At 42.2% G+C, this 14702-nt stretch overlaps 1 protein-coding gene across 1 annotated transcript; it reads left to right on the top strand.

Annotated features, from left to right (window-relative positions):
• The first annotated feature begins 2285 nt into the window (after nucleotides 1-2285).
• On the top strand, nucleotides 2286-13774 carry LOC123145242 (histone-lysine N-methyltransferase SUVR5). Its single transcript, XM_044564615.1, has 12 exons — nucleotides 2286-2540; nucleotides 3414-4381; nucleotides 5150-5452; nucleotides 5525-5635; nucleotides 6485-6595; nucleotides 8227-10983; nucleotides 11125-11286; nucleotides 12047-12163; nucleotides 12275-12378; nucleotides 12707-12844; nucleotides 12939-13026; nucleotides 13116-13774. Exons 2-12 carry the CDS (start codon nucleotides 3533-3535, stop codon nucleotides 13221-13223), a joined length of 4848 nt encoding a protein of 1615 aa, XP_044420550.1. The 5' UTR covers nucleotides 2286-2540; nucleotides 3414-3532; the 3' UTR covers nucleotides 13224-13774.
• Nucleotides 13775-14702: the final 928 nt, after the last annotated feature.

The raw sequence follows: 14702 nt of genomic DNA on the forward strand, positions 1-14702 counted from the left end.
GATGACACTTACGTTTGTAGGACATGACCACACAAGAGTTTAGTCAGGCCCTCATGCTGTCCGAGAGCCAGTTCTCGCCGTCGTACGTCGAGGACTCCCAGCCTCCTCTGGAACAGATGCCTCTTGATTAAGAGGTTTCTCAGGTGCCGCCTACGGTTCCTCCATTTGTGCTGGCTCAGCCCAATGTTGTTGCTCATGCTGCTGCTCTAAAGGCAGCAACAAAGGAGAAGAAGGATGGAAGGGGGAACACCATGAAATGGCAGCCGTTCCTCTCCACTTTTGTGCTTAACAAGATGAGTGAGATCATAGCTAATGGGTGAGGACTGACAAGGGCTTCAAGGAGGTGCACTTGAACCTTGTTGCAAAGCAGGTGTTCGACTTCTGTGGACAGAAGATCACCTCGACCCAGGTGTACAACCACCTGAGAAAGTGGAGAGCTCGATGGATCTAAGTGTCCAAGCTCAGAGACCTTAGTGGTGCTTCATGGGATGAGGACACCTGATTGATCCTTCTGGAGTCAGAGCACTACCAAGGCCACATCGCGGTTAGCTCACAAACCATGCCATTCTAACAGACCAACAGTTGAAGCCTATGAAACATTGCCATACTAACTAACCTCTCTGCCATGTTTCTTCTTAGGCTCACCCCAAGGACGCCGAGTTCCTCAACACCCCTATCCAGAACTACCACCAGATGCAGCAGATCTTCTCCTTCGGGCTGGCAACCGGCAAGCATGCCATGGGCTCTGGTCATCCTCTTGGCTCACCGATGTCGGAGTATCCAGACACCCAGGAGTCAGACACCATCAATGCTGATGCTCCTGAGAAGGATGCTGAGCACGTTCCTGTGCTTGATAGGAAAAGGAAGCGGGCATGCTTCATGGAGGAGGAGCTGAGCGTCTTCACCAGCATGACTGAGGCAGTGAAGGAGGTGGACACCGCCATCAGGGAGAGCAAGAGTGTGGACGTCCACCCTAAGCTCTACAACGCCGTCATGGATCAGATTGGCTTCAGCCCAGAGGCTCTCGTGGTGGCTCTTAGCCAAAGCCCAAGGTGTTGGGTTTGTTGCCATGGGAGAAGAGCACAGGGTGCTCTGGCCGAGGACCTGGCTGGGCAACCACTACTACTAGTGCTGCTTCTGATGGTGGCGACAGCGTGCATGATCCTCGACGGCGATGGCGATAAGGACGAGGACGACGATGACAACGTATATTTTGTGTAGTTAGGGCTTGAAAACAATCTTATGGTGTGTATATTTTGGTGACGTGGTATATACTAACCCCTCACGGTGATCATGAACTTGCGGTGGTAGGATGACACCCTCTTTTGGATGCGGTGGTAGGATGACACCAAAGTAATGTTGAACTTGCTATGATCATGCATGCTTACTAATGCTCTTCTGCTCCATTGCTTGCTCCTAGAGTTCTTCATTGCTTGCTGTTTGTGTGTTCCAATGCTTGTTGCTTGAACTTATTGCTCATTTGCACTGCCAGGGCAAGTGGTATGTGGTGTTCGAAGGTAGGGTTCCAGGGTTTTACAGTTTATGAGAAGCTTGCAACAAACAAGTTTCAGGGTAGAACAACAACAACCACAGAGGAGGGTTTAAGACTAGGCAGGCGGCAGAAGATGCTTACTCTAAGTATGTGCAAGAGCATTCATGCAGCAAGGTTGAGGTTGGCAAGAAGGTGGATCGACCGTTAGGGCTGAAGAATTTCATCATCTTCGTCCAGTTTGTCGTCATAGCAGTGATGTGGCGTTGGTGTGCTCGGTGTGATCGTGTGTAAGGTGTTGGTAAGCTCACCAAGTAGGGTATAAGATGAGCACAACTCTATGCTCGTATGTAACCAAACAACGTGCACCCGTGTGAGCACATACAAGCAACCAAACACGGTGCGTAGCTGCATCGTTACGATGCAGGATGACATGCAGGCAACCAAACTAAGTGCAGATGTTGGTTTTTGACCCGCATTTGCTCAGCCAGGCCCAACGGGGACAAGTATGCAAATGGGCAAAAAACCATGCAGGTAGCCCTAACTACTACTGGACCCTATACGGACGAACTAACTTTTTTTTTTGAAAACGTATGGACGAAATAACTGGGCCTAATCTCATAGAAATTTCGCTTGTAGCCCAAGTCAGCATACCAGGTCCGCCTAAATACTCTGTCAAGTCGGCCTGAAGCCCGAACGGTTATTCCGGGGAAGTAAGAAATTGGGTGGGGGAGTTATTTTATTTCGTTTACCCTTTTTTTACCTGTGGGTATCGCGAGCACGCCGCCCACCTCCCGCATCTCTCCCCCTCACGTCGCAAACCCTGTGTCGCCACCACCGCCTCCTCCTCTCGCGGCGACCCCGCACCACCCCGCCCCCCTCCCCCGGTCAGCGCCGCCCTGGTCTCCTGCCCGCCGCGGCCCCGTCGACGCACGCCCTCCCGTCGCCTCCGCCGCATCCTCCTGCCTCCGCCGAGACATCTGAGGGCGCTCCTGCCCGCGCCGCCGTCTTCGACACCCGCCGATGCCACCGCGGCGCCTCGTCGAGAAGGGTAATTCGCTCTCGCATCCCCTCCGTTTCAAGGATCGGCTCCATTCCTCTTATTCCGGGATTTGAATCGTTGGGCGCCCAGATACATGCGCCTATAGGAAATAGAAATCTAAACTCCGTCGCGGGACTCCTGAAGGATCCTTATGCTTTCAGAGTGGATCCTATGGGCGCATTAATTCGTGGCCTGAGTTCGTCCTACCACGGGAGTTTTTCATAGGCATTGAAGCGGGTCGTTAGGGTTTTGATGGTACAAATAATTAATGGTACCGATTCCAGTACGCCAATGCCATCCCTCTGTGCCAGTAATGTACGTATAAACAACACCCTACAGTCCTTATGTGTTTTTGCCAGAGCGTTATTCTGTAATTTTTTTGGGAGTGCGTTGTACTCATGTGATTCATGTAAACTTGATTGCTCCCATGTATTTGCGTATTTTATCCAAAGGGACATCTGCTGTGTCTTGGTATCAGTCTCAGTATCATTGTCATATCCCTAGTCTTGAATTCCTGTGGCTAAGAAGTTGTATGTAGTATGTACTGCAACTGTCGCATAATAGCGTATTATGTTTCTTATTTAAAATGTTACGTAGCTGATTGCAAAACCAAGATTTTTTGAGTACATGAGTGCAAATGCTTTGTGTTTATTGGCAAGAAATTTGCTTGGTGAATCAAATGGAACTGCAAGTCTTTATGCATATATAGTCAATAAAGTGGTAACTTCACATATGACCATAAAGCTGAACTTTAATCATTTTACCATTTTCTGTTTAAGATGGAGCTCCATTATCTGTTCAGTAAGTTTATTTTTGTTTGTTCTGCCATACATTTGTTTTCATATGAAATTTCTACATTCCTAACCGCACTTTTGTTTCTAGGTGTTGAATAAGTCATAAGTGTTTATGGACTTCAAGCCAGTAGAGGATTTTTCCTGCACTGCTTTTAGAAATCCTGCTTTATTTCACGGTGGATTGAAAGATCAGAACTTATCAAAGAAATGCTGATGGATCCACCTGTTATGCAAGCGGATTGCCAATTACAGAATGACGTGGAGAAAATATCATCTATTTCTTATGATAGGAAACATACCTTATCATGTAATGACCATGGGTGGCAAGCCTCCGACGTTCATCAGACAAATGCCGCGATAAATTGTAACCCTGTTGAAGTTAACAATTCTTCTGGCTCGAGCACAGAGGAGAAAGTAGATGGTTCCTCTGAAAAGTCTTCTGTTAGCTTGGACGGTTTATCAGAGGTGAACTTTTTTGTACCACTACCACATAAAGAAAAGAACGTCCAGGATGCTTACTTCAATGATGTAAGGTTTCAGTTGAATGCAAGCTTGGAAAATAATGGCTCCCCAGGGGATGTCAACTGCAGCAAACACTGCATCAGTAAGGAGGATTTACATCATTCCCAGCAGGAGATGTCTTCACCGTCCAATGTAGTAACTGGACTTAGGTCATGCCAGTCAAATGGAGATGTCCTTCCTTCCAAAGGCAAGAAAATGACAGAAGTAGAACTCAAATATAACATCAATGTTGATGCAGAAAGTAAGGGATTTGGGACTGACATTGCAAGTAAGGGAGTCGGGACTGACTTGGTAAACAAGGAAGTCGGCAACGATATGGCAGGATCTCATGATGCCCAGAAGGAGTTGTCATGCCCACTTCAAGTAAGTAAAGTATTTTCTCAGGAAGAGAATGAGACATCTGTCTCACCTAAAAATGGCATGGATATGCTTGTTCATAACAACAGTTGTAATGGCAATACTAATGATGTTGGCGGAGAGATGGATACCAGAAGTATCGAAGAAGAAGATCATGCCGTGGCACTTTGGGTAAAGGTATGTCTATTTAGCACTAGGTGATTGTGGCTGTGAACGTCGTTGTATTAGTTCCTGATATTGAAATTATATGTCAAGTTGTGAACTTACAATGAGAAACTAGCCCTGGAAAAGTTGTGGTTGTTCAATGTATACGCTAGATGTCTTGGAGTAGGCGCCAACTCACCATGTTTTTTGGAAATCCACCTCTGAAGTATTTCAACTTACACCCCTATACTCTGACCATCTATGTATATGAGAGATACATCTAGATCTATCCCATTTAAATTTTCTTGAAGAATTGTGGTATGTTCTTCGATTCCTACTTAAATGTTCCTATTTCATACTAGATGCATCTATAAATCTATAAACTATACGAAGGCATTTCTTTTCCTTTTACAATTTTGTTAGTATGATCCCTATACACTATACAGAAAGCAGGTCTTTATTTTATGGCCTTATCTAAGATTTGTGATATATAATCTGGCTTCAAGTTTCTAAACATAGTTAAATATTTTGTTCTGTTTACTCCATCCATTAGTTTATTATTACTGGACCATTCAAGTTACCAACGGGGTTTCCTGAATTGAAGCAAAACTATATATTGATCGCAGAAAATGCAAACGAGGTGATTTTTATCTGACTATTCAGAACACCACCATGGAGCCCAAGCTCTTTGATTTCCCTGGTGGCTATGTCCTACTTTCTATTTTTTTTCATGTTGGCCGCTTCCTGCATCTCTAATGGCTCCACCCTGAACTATCATTTTACTTTTTAACTTGAAAACAGTGGAGAGGAAAATGGCGAACAGGAATTCGATGCTCTAGAGCGGACTGTCCTTTGTCCACTCTCAAGGCAAAACCAACTATTGACAGGAAGACCTATATTGTTGTTTTCTTCCCACAAACAAGGACTTATTCTTGGGTGGACATGCTACTAGTCCTTCCAATTGATGAATATCCTGTGCCACTTGTGAATGGAACTCATCGCAAATGGCGAAAGATGGTGAAGGATTTGAGTGTTCCTCGACGATTCATCATGCAGAAGCTTGCTATCTCAATGCTAAACTTTAGTGATGAACTTCACACTGAGGTATGCTCTTCCCTTGCAGTATTTGTATTCATGTGGTATCATTGCTCTTGACACTGTTTATATGTTGAATAGGCCATAATTGAGAATGCTCGGAAGGCAGCAGCTTGGAAAGAATTTGCTCGGGAAGCATCATGCTGTAGAGACTACACTGATCTTGGGAAGATGCTTATCAAACTTCAAAAGGTAATTCCAAGGACCTTATTCCATATGCGTATGTCACGGTGCCTTGTGCTAATTTGCACCCAGCGAGTTTCATACTCTTGTTATATATATTCTCCTATGTTTTTTCTCTTGAGGCAATCACCTAAGCATTTTCCCTCTCATTTTTACTCATCGTGCAATGGAAAGATCTCTGTAACTGTTATATTTGTATATCCGTTCACCACATTATGTGTGTACGCATCACCTACAGTATTTTGGTACTTTGTTTCCAAGGCATTTTATATGGTAAATAACTTCGTGTGTTCTTCTGGTGAGTGACACTAATTGTTGTGTGCCTTATTCCTCTATTTGATCGAGGATCCAAAATGTTCCTCTCGTGGTTCTAGTGTAATTGCCACAACTCTGTCAAGTCTTGAAAAATAGCTCATCTATGCAGCAGTTTTTGGATATAACTTTGCAATATTTATACGAAAGGCTAAATCAGCATTATTAGCAGTTGATTTGGACACTGCTAAAGCCTGAAGGTTCCTTTCTATGCTTTGAAGTATTGTAATGAAAGACATATTATACGTGGCAAGTTGCTCAAGGTCCATTGCAGCTATGGTCATATAGAAATAAGACAGATAAACATAGTTTTTTATTGCATGAGGTCAATACATCATCCAATTTATCGGTGTTGTATTTTTTTTTAAAAAGCACAGCTGAGCAGCAAGTTGTTCATTATGTCCATCTATGCTTCACTCAACATTCACTGCTGATGCTGCAAAAATAATAGAAATGCTTGAAGTAGCCTCTTCCTGGCGTTCCTTGGCATTATTTCACCTTTTCTTTGCGAGGAAGCATTGTTTCACCTTAGTTGTTTGATTTCAGATGATTCTTCCAGACTACACAAGCTGTCTTTGGCTCCAAAATTCTTCTGACTTGTGGGGCCAGAAGTGTAATATTGCTCATGACGCTGAGACTGTTGAAATTCTTGCCGAGGTAATGTGGAATCTATTCGCCTTTAGGTCAAATTTTTTGGAGTGTGATTAAGTTTGTATGAAATAATAGTCATGCAGTTTTTTCAGTTTGTGACCAGGTTGCCTGCTTACAAAACCTCAATTTACTTGTTTTCTTATGTTCATTCTCGTTTCAGTCGAACTTAAATAAATATTTTAATATAATTGTACAGATAACACTATGTATACGGTGTTAACCTTGTTCTTGAGTTGCGGTTACTTTTTGGAGAACGTGTTCTGTATTTAAGAGTTGACTATCAATAATTTCTTGAGTTCCTTGCGCAAGCTGCATAGATTTGGATGGAAAGATCGTAAATAATCATTTCTATGGTCTAGCTAGCCCAGTTCTACTCTCACAATATAGGATGCTTCTGTGGCTTATAGTTAAACTTGCTCCCATGTATTCAGCTGCAATATTTATGGTGGTGTCCATGTGTCAGCTGTTTGGGCTTTCACTTGTGTGAACATCGAAGATTTTCAAGTCGCAAATCCAGCTGACTCGCCACTGGATGCCTAGCCATCCAGTTTGCCGTGATTCACCACTTCTAGTCTTTACCCCATCCCATGGCAGGAACCAAGCCTGGCTAATTGTAAATTATTGTACAATGACTTCAAAGCAGATGTTTCCATCATCATTTCTTGCGTACCAGAAGATACTCTGGCAACTGTTACCTTGTTAGATTTAGTGGATGAAATGGTATTTGAAATACATGTCACGAAGTTTTTGAGCCAGTTTGTACTTGTACTCCACTTTCCTGTCTATATCCATCTGATCTTATACATTACATTTAAGATGGATAAACCCAGTAGGAAGTGTACTCTCGTGTACATAATGTAACAGGGGTATGCATGTCATTACTCTTGTTAATGACTACTTCATGTTATTCCCTAGAGCTCAGTAATTTGTTTGGATTAGCTAATTTTCATCATCCCAGCCCAGCCCAGTAATTTGTTTGGATTAGCTAATTTTCATCATCCCAGCCCAGCCCAGTAATTTGTTTGGATTAGCTAATTTTCACCATCCCAGCCTAGCTCGGTAACTTGTTTGGATTAGCTAATTTTCATCATCCCAGCCCAGTATGGAAACACTAAATCTGAAACAGTTAATGAGAAATGACATGCATACCCCTGTTAAATGGCATGCTTCAACCATCAACCATTTCTTCCGAAGCACTAAATTAGGGGTAGAGAGCGGAAACATCACATAAAATATACTCATTTGCATTGAATCAGTGGAAGTATTGTGTTGATCGTGTATTAACTTGTACAAATGCCTGCTCTTTCCAAAATGAAGTAGATCACCTCTTACTGAATAAGCTATGCTAATAAAAGAATAGAAGGCTGTTAAATTTCATGCTTTAACTTGAGCTCTGTGCAGCATCAAGTTTGTCAATGATGTCATTGCTGTTACACTATTAAAGTCTCTTTGCAGCAAAAATATAGGCCTCTGCTGTTGCTTTACCAATAAAAATTGCAAAAAAGAAATTTAAGATTTTGTACGCTACTTCTCTTGGTGTATATCGATTACTCCCTTTGTTAGATTTGGCGTATGCTACTATTTCTTAGGTTTGTTAAAACTTGGCCAACCTCGTTAATTCTTTCCTTTTAACGCAGGAACTTAGGGAATCTGTTCTTTGGGACAAGGTTGATGAGTTGTGGAATGCACCAATGCAGCCTGAATTAGTACCAGAGTGGAAAACATGGAAACAAGAAGTCATGAAACAGTTCTTTTCATCACATGCTGTAGGTAATACGGGCAACTTTGATCAAAGCAATAACTATGATGATCCAGGTATGGATCAACAAGCTCGCAGAAAGCGTCCCAAACTTGAAGTGCGCAGAGGAGAACCACATTTTTCTCACGTGAATGATGCTAACTGCAGCATTCTCAGCGAGGGCCTGAACGGTAATAACTTCCCTAGTAGACCTATCACTGATGGACATATGGAAGTGTTAGCATCAGTGGATCAGAATAACATTGTCACCTTCCTCAGTAATTCTGCCCCCCATGAGATTGCAGAATCAGGCCACATCAACCCAGCTTTACAGAATTCCAGACATGAGTTTGATTCCTTAAAGAATTCTCGGCAGTGTTCTGCATACATAGAAACAAAAGGAAGACAGTGCGGCAGGTGGGCTAATGACGGTGATATTTATTGCTGTGTGCATCAAAGCATGCATGACCGTTATTCTAGGGAGGACAGGGGACTTAGTGGTGATGCTTTAGTCTGTAGTGGTATGACTAATTTGGGTAGACAATGCAAGCATCGAGCCCAGCATGGTTCTGTTTTCTGCAAAAAACACCGTTCCCAGACAAGCCTGGATACTGTAAGCTCTGATAATTTATTCAGTTCATCTGGGGGTCTCCATAAAAGAGAAGAGGCTCCAAAAGGAATGGAAAAGAATTGCAACTCAAGTGCAATATGCATCGTGGATGCAGAAAGGGCTAGTAGTTCCCAAGTTCCTCTTCAAATGCAATTGACTTCGACCATGGCTGCAGAGATTTCAGGTGATAAAGCTTGTGGATTGGAGAACCCTGATATGTTCTACCCCATGTCAACTTCCATGGCAAAAGCTAATTCAGATACTGATCTTTGCATTGGAATTCTTTCTCATGACAATATTGTTGAATGCCAGGATTATGCTAAGCGACACACTCTTTACTGCGAGAAGCACCTTCCAAAGTTCCTTAAACGTGCCAGGAACGGAAAGAGTCGACTCATATCTAAAGATGTTTTTATCAATCTATTGAAGGGCTGTGCATCAAGGCAAGAAAAAATATGTTTACACCGGGCATGTGAGTTTCTTTATTGGTTCTTGAGAAACAACTTCTCTCGTCAACAATCTGGTCTTGGTAACGACTATATGCCTCAGATTCTAGCTGAAGTGTCCAAGGATACTGATGTTGGAGAATTTTTGTTAAAGTTAATCTCTAGTGAAAGAGAAAAACTCACAAATCTTTGGGGCTTTGGTACAAATGGATCTCAGCAAATAAGTCCTGATAACCAAGAGGGATCTATGATAGTGTTGCAAGAAGAGAAAACTAATCATTCAGCTGGTTTGAAGTGCAAAATATGTGCCCAGGAGTTCTCTGATGATCAGTGTCTCGCGTTACATTGGACAGAAGTTCATCGAAAGGAGACCCGATGGCTGTTCAGAGGGTATTCTTGTGCTGTTTGCATGGACCCATTTACCAACAGAAAAGTTCTTGAAAAACATGTACAAGAAAAACATGGTGCTCAATATCTCCAATATTCGATTCTCTTCCGATGTATGTCATGTGACAGCAACTTCTTGAACATGGATCTGCTATGGCAACATATTGTTTCAGATCATGCCCACGAGTTCGGGCTTCTTGATGCCCCACAACGACCTAAAGGTCAATCTGTAAGAACAGAAGGGACAAGTTTCAAGGCCCTCTATGATAACCATGACCTTGGGAAGGATGATGGCTCACAAAAGTTGACCTGTAGACTATGTGGGTTGAGATTTGATCTACTGGCAGATCTTGGCCGCCACAATCAAGTTGCTCATATGGACCAAGGTACGGTTGGCCACATTCCACCAGGACGTGGGAAATATCAACTTAACCGTGGTCGACACTACTATTCTGCATTCAAGAAAAACCTACGACCATCAGGTTCATTAAAGAAGAGGAGTAGCTCAGGGATTGAGAAACATTTTGATATTTCAAGCTCTGATCTATCTATGATAACATCGCAAGTTGCGGAACCTGAAACAGCTAACCTTGGTAAGTTAGTGGATTTCCAATGCTCAGATGTGGCGCAAACTTTATTTTCAAAGATTCAAAAGACAAGACCCCATCCAAGTAACCTTGATATTTTATCCGTGGCCCGTTCTGTATGCTGTAAGACAAGTCTTCTTGCTGCATTGGAATTGAAATATGGAACCATGCCTGAAAACATATTTGTGAAAGCTGCAAAGCTTTGTAGTGACATTGGCATCCCAATCAATTGGCATCAAGAGGAATTCACTTGCCCCAAGGGATGCAAATCTGGATATACTTCAAATACCCTGCCACCTTTACAGCTTACCCATGTTGATTTCCCCGTAGTAGCTTCTGTGATGAATCCTCCAGAAAATGATGGAACGTGGGGCATGGAAGAATACCATTATGTTCTTGATTCAGAGCACTTCATGTGGAAGCTTAAAAATGAGAGGGTTGTTCTTTGTGAAGATGTAAGCTTTGGCAGGGAGAAAGTTCCAATTGTCTGTGCAATTGATGTTGATACGAAAGAATCTCTCCATATGAAACCTGAAGAATTATTGCAGCATTGCAGTTCTGTGCCATGGCAGGATTTTCACTACGTCACAACTCGTTTGATGGATTCATCTCTTGTTGATTCAGAGGTACTCTTTTGGAACCGATTGTCATCTTTAAATGGAAGCATATGAATTCCACAAAGGGGCTTCTTCCTTTGTTTTCCTTCCCATCTATGTAAATTTGGTTTATTTATCAAATCAGTTTTCTAATAAATTATGTACCTGCAGAGTTACATGGTTGGCTGTGCGTGTTCTCATGCCCATTGCTCTCCTGAGAAATGTGATCATGTGAACCTCTTTGACAGTGTTTATGAGAACCTTGTGGATATGTATGCTATGCCGATGCATGGCAGATTTGCGTACGATGAAAATGGCAAAATCATTTTGCAGGTACTAATTGTTGACATTGACACATTTTATTATATATGTAATGTAAGAGTTGGAAAAAAAGCGCACTAAATAAGTAAACAACTATCCGTTATATCGTGATTATTCTGCACTTAGTATGCCATTGATAGGGTGGTTGATATCACGATATGTGATCAGCAGGCAATATAATTTGTTATCTTTACGAGTCTAGAAAGGCAATGTAGTTTGTTATCTTTATGAGTCTAAAAAGGTTTGTGGTTGTGTCTGCTACCATGTACATGTGTATATTTTCACGCACTCTTGTACAGTGTACCATCCACAATGATCATTCTGCATACCTAAACTGCTTTTTATTGTCAAAGCAATCTCATCTGTGTCACGTAAGGTTGTAATTGTGTCAAGACTCAAAAGGCTTGCTTTTGTCCTCCATACGTTGTGAGCTGCTCAAACAATTCTATACAGGTCCTTGGAGACCACCATTTACTGTTTCTTACATCCATGGCGACTATTTTTGAACCATGAGAGCATATCATTATCGTCCCATGTGATTTTTAGCGACTTATTTGATTCGTTTGAAACTTTCGGCAAATGTCAAATTTGATGTGCCTGACTCATGGCTTGAGGCCTGAACGATGTAGAGGTGCTCTGTGTGTCTGCGTGTAAATCTTGTTCCACTGAGTTCTTCTATTTAAAAAATGTCACATTTCCATCCTCTAGTATTATTTTCATCCCTGATATTGTATATAGTTTGATGCGTGTGCATGTTTTGTCGAATTGGCAGGAAGGATATCCGATATACGAGTGCAATTCACTATGTACCTGTGATGCATCCTGTAAAAATAAAGTTTTGCAGCAAGGGCTGCTGGTTAAATTGGAACTCTTCAGAACTGACAATAAGGTGAAACACTTGCAACCTGGCTTTGGTTTCCCTGAACCCTGCTCACAGTCCTTTGCTGTTATTATTAAACATGCTTCACAAGTCATACTGTAATGTTTCTGAATGCTTCAGGGTTGGGCTGTTCGAGCTACAGAACCTATTCCACAGGGTACTTTTGTGTGCGAGTATGTTGGGGAGGTTGTGAAGGATGATGAGACCATGAGAAACGCAGAAAGGTCTGTTAATTCTTTCTCATGCCTTACTGTAGTTATCAGATGTACAGAAGTAGAGAACATGGGCATCATTGAAAATTTCATGTTTAGTTTGATATCCACTGTCTGGTACTTGATGATTATGATTACTCTTGTTCTCCAATCTTGAATCCAATTGGTATTTTCATGCACAATTTTCATCGTATGAATTCTCATCCCGCGAAAATCCGACTTCAATTGCAGAACAATGTCATGCCATTTCCTATACTCTAGGAATTGTCGATGTTTTATGTTCTTGTGGAATCGTTTTTTTTCCTTCTAGAAAACTGACAAGAAAGTACCTGAATTCCAGTGAGTCAAAAAGTGGGTGCAGCTACCTTCTTGATATCGCTTCGCATATTGATCGGGAAAGAGTTAAGACTTTAGGGACTACGGCATACATGATTGATGCTACAAGATATGGGAATGTGTCCCGCTTTATTAATCATAGGTAATTGGACTATTTTATGTATTTTAGGAGCATCTATACCACTGGAGCAAACTAATTCTGAAGCAATGCTCATTTGTGTGTTTCTTCATTACAGTTGTTCGCCTAACCTTAGTGTCCGCTTAGTTCTGGTGGAAAGCAAAGATTGCCAACTTGCTCATGTTGGCTTGTTTGCCACTCAAGATGTAAGAATATTTTAGCTGTACTATTTCAACATAAATGATGAGCTGTAAAATCTTTGTTTTTGCTAATTGTTGCTACTGTTTTTCTCCAGATTGTTGTTGGAGAAGAATTGTCCTTTGATTATCGATGGAAGCTGCAATCTGGTGATGGCTGTCCCTGCCATTGTGGAGCTCAGAATTGCCGAGGCCGTGTTTATTGAGTTTGCAGGGTGAGAAAATAAAAGGAATGATCCATTGCTTGTAGCGCATCTTCAGAAGCTCGTAGAATGGTGATCACTTGGCAACTATTAACATTGTTTTTCCTAGAGCTTGAATGCAGAGGTAGGACCCTCATTCTTGATGCAACCAATTGAGTGCAGGGGTAGGTTCTCATTCTGCATGCCGCCACCAAGTAGTGTTTGTGATATAGGACTCTCACAGCAGTGACACTAGGTACACCATAGCATTGATTTTAGTCATGGCAACATCATGCTTAACTGACGATTTGTTAGAAGCGGCCCGAAATTAGAGTGATTCAGGCTTCATTTTCGTAGGCGAGAATTCAGCGTCTTTGTAAAATATGTTCATTCAATTTTTACTGCTCTTGAGCTCCCATCATCGAAGTTGAAGCAAAGAGTCTGTACTTGTTAGTGAGACTGTTGGTCATGGAGTTCTGCTTATGTTGCGGTGCCTGTTTTCGGAAATTGTTATGCACTGTAATTATGGATTTGTGGACCTGAAAAGAAGGAAATCAATTTGCAATCGTTCTTAATTATGGGGTATATTTGATCCGTGCTTCTGATGCATGATTCTCAAATAAAAAAAAAACGAAAAATGTAATCTGATCCGTGATTCTGTGGTGGTAGGTCAATGTGTCGTACCAAATACGATTGCCTCGTAGTTAGACGTGACAACGAGGACCAGTGCTGTGGAATGTGGCTATGGGACGGCCTTTCGTTTGATGCATCTTCCGAACCACATAATCAAAATGCATGGTTAATAATTTGGTGCTGTATAGGAGTTCTTTATGCCCTTTCCAACAGCATAGCACCGGCGAGAACGGATACCTCTGGATATTCATTCATGTGTCGGACGGACAAGTTTTCCGCGCAGGACAAGGACGGTAGCGGAGAATGCGACGGGGAATGAAGGGAGGGGAGAAAGCGGCCGGGTGATTCCCATTGACCACCTTTCTCCCAGCAACGGATCACATGTGCTCCATGCTCTCCTGCTGTGAGCTAGCGACCGCTAAACCCTCAACACATAAAGTCTAAGAGGTTACATGAAAAATCTCCTTCACTTGGCAGAGTATTATTGCGGGGTTATCTTGCTTTAGACGTGGATACATATGGAGAATAGGAATGGGAGAAAATGTTGACATTTGGGCTGACCCGTGGATACCTTCAAGCCCCAACTGGATGATTATTACTCCACGGAATCAGTCTATTTTAACGAAGGTTTCTAAACTAGTTAATCCTATTACCCATACGTGGGATGAGCAATTGCTTCAAGACAATTTTAACCCCGTGGATGTTCGAAGGATCTTGCAAATACCCTTACACCTTCAAGCATTTGATAATTTTGTCGCCTGGCATCCGAATAAAAATGGAATCTTTTCTGTGAAAACTGCATATCATATTGAGTGGATACACAAATATGGGGGCCATGGAACTGCCCTGGGCAGACCGGGAAGCTCTATG

Source organism: Triticum aestivum, chromosome 6D, assembly GCF_018294505.1.
Source record: "Triticum aestivum cultivar Chinese Spring chromosome 6D, IWGSC CS RefSeq v2.1, whole genome shotgun sequence".
Taxonomy (NCBI): domain Eukaryota; kingdom Viridiplantae; phylum Streptophyta; class Magnoliopsida; order Poales; family Poaceae; genus Triticum; species Triticum aestivum.

Excerpts from the sequence above, each read along its gene's own strand:
- LOC123145242 (XM_044564615.1), top strand. The coding sequence starts at position 3,533 with ATGCTGATGGATCCACCTGTTATGCAAGCGGATTGCCAATTACAGAAT. Across the intron at positions 4,382-5,149 it reads CCGTGGCACTTTGGGTAAAG|TGGAGAGGAAAATGGCGAAC; the intron begins GTATGTCTATTT and ends ACTTGAAAACAG. Across the intron at positions 12,845-12,938 it reads TCCCGCTTTATTAATCATAG|TTGTTCGCCTAACCTTAGTG; the intron begins GTAATTGGACTA and ends TCTTCATTACAG.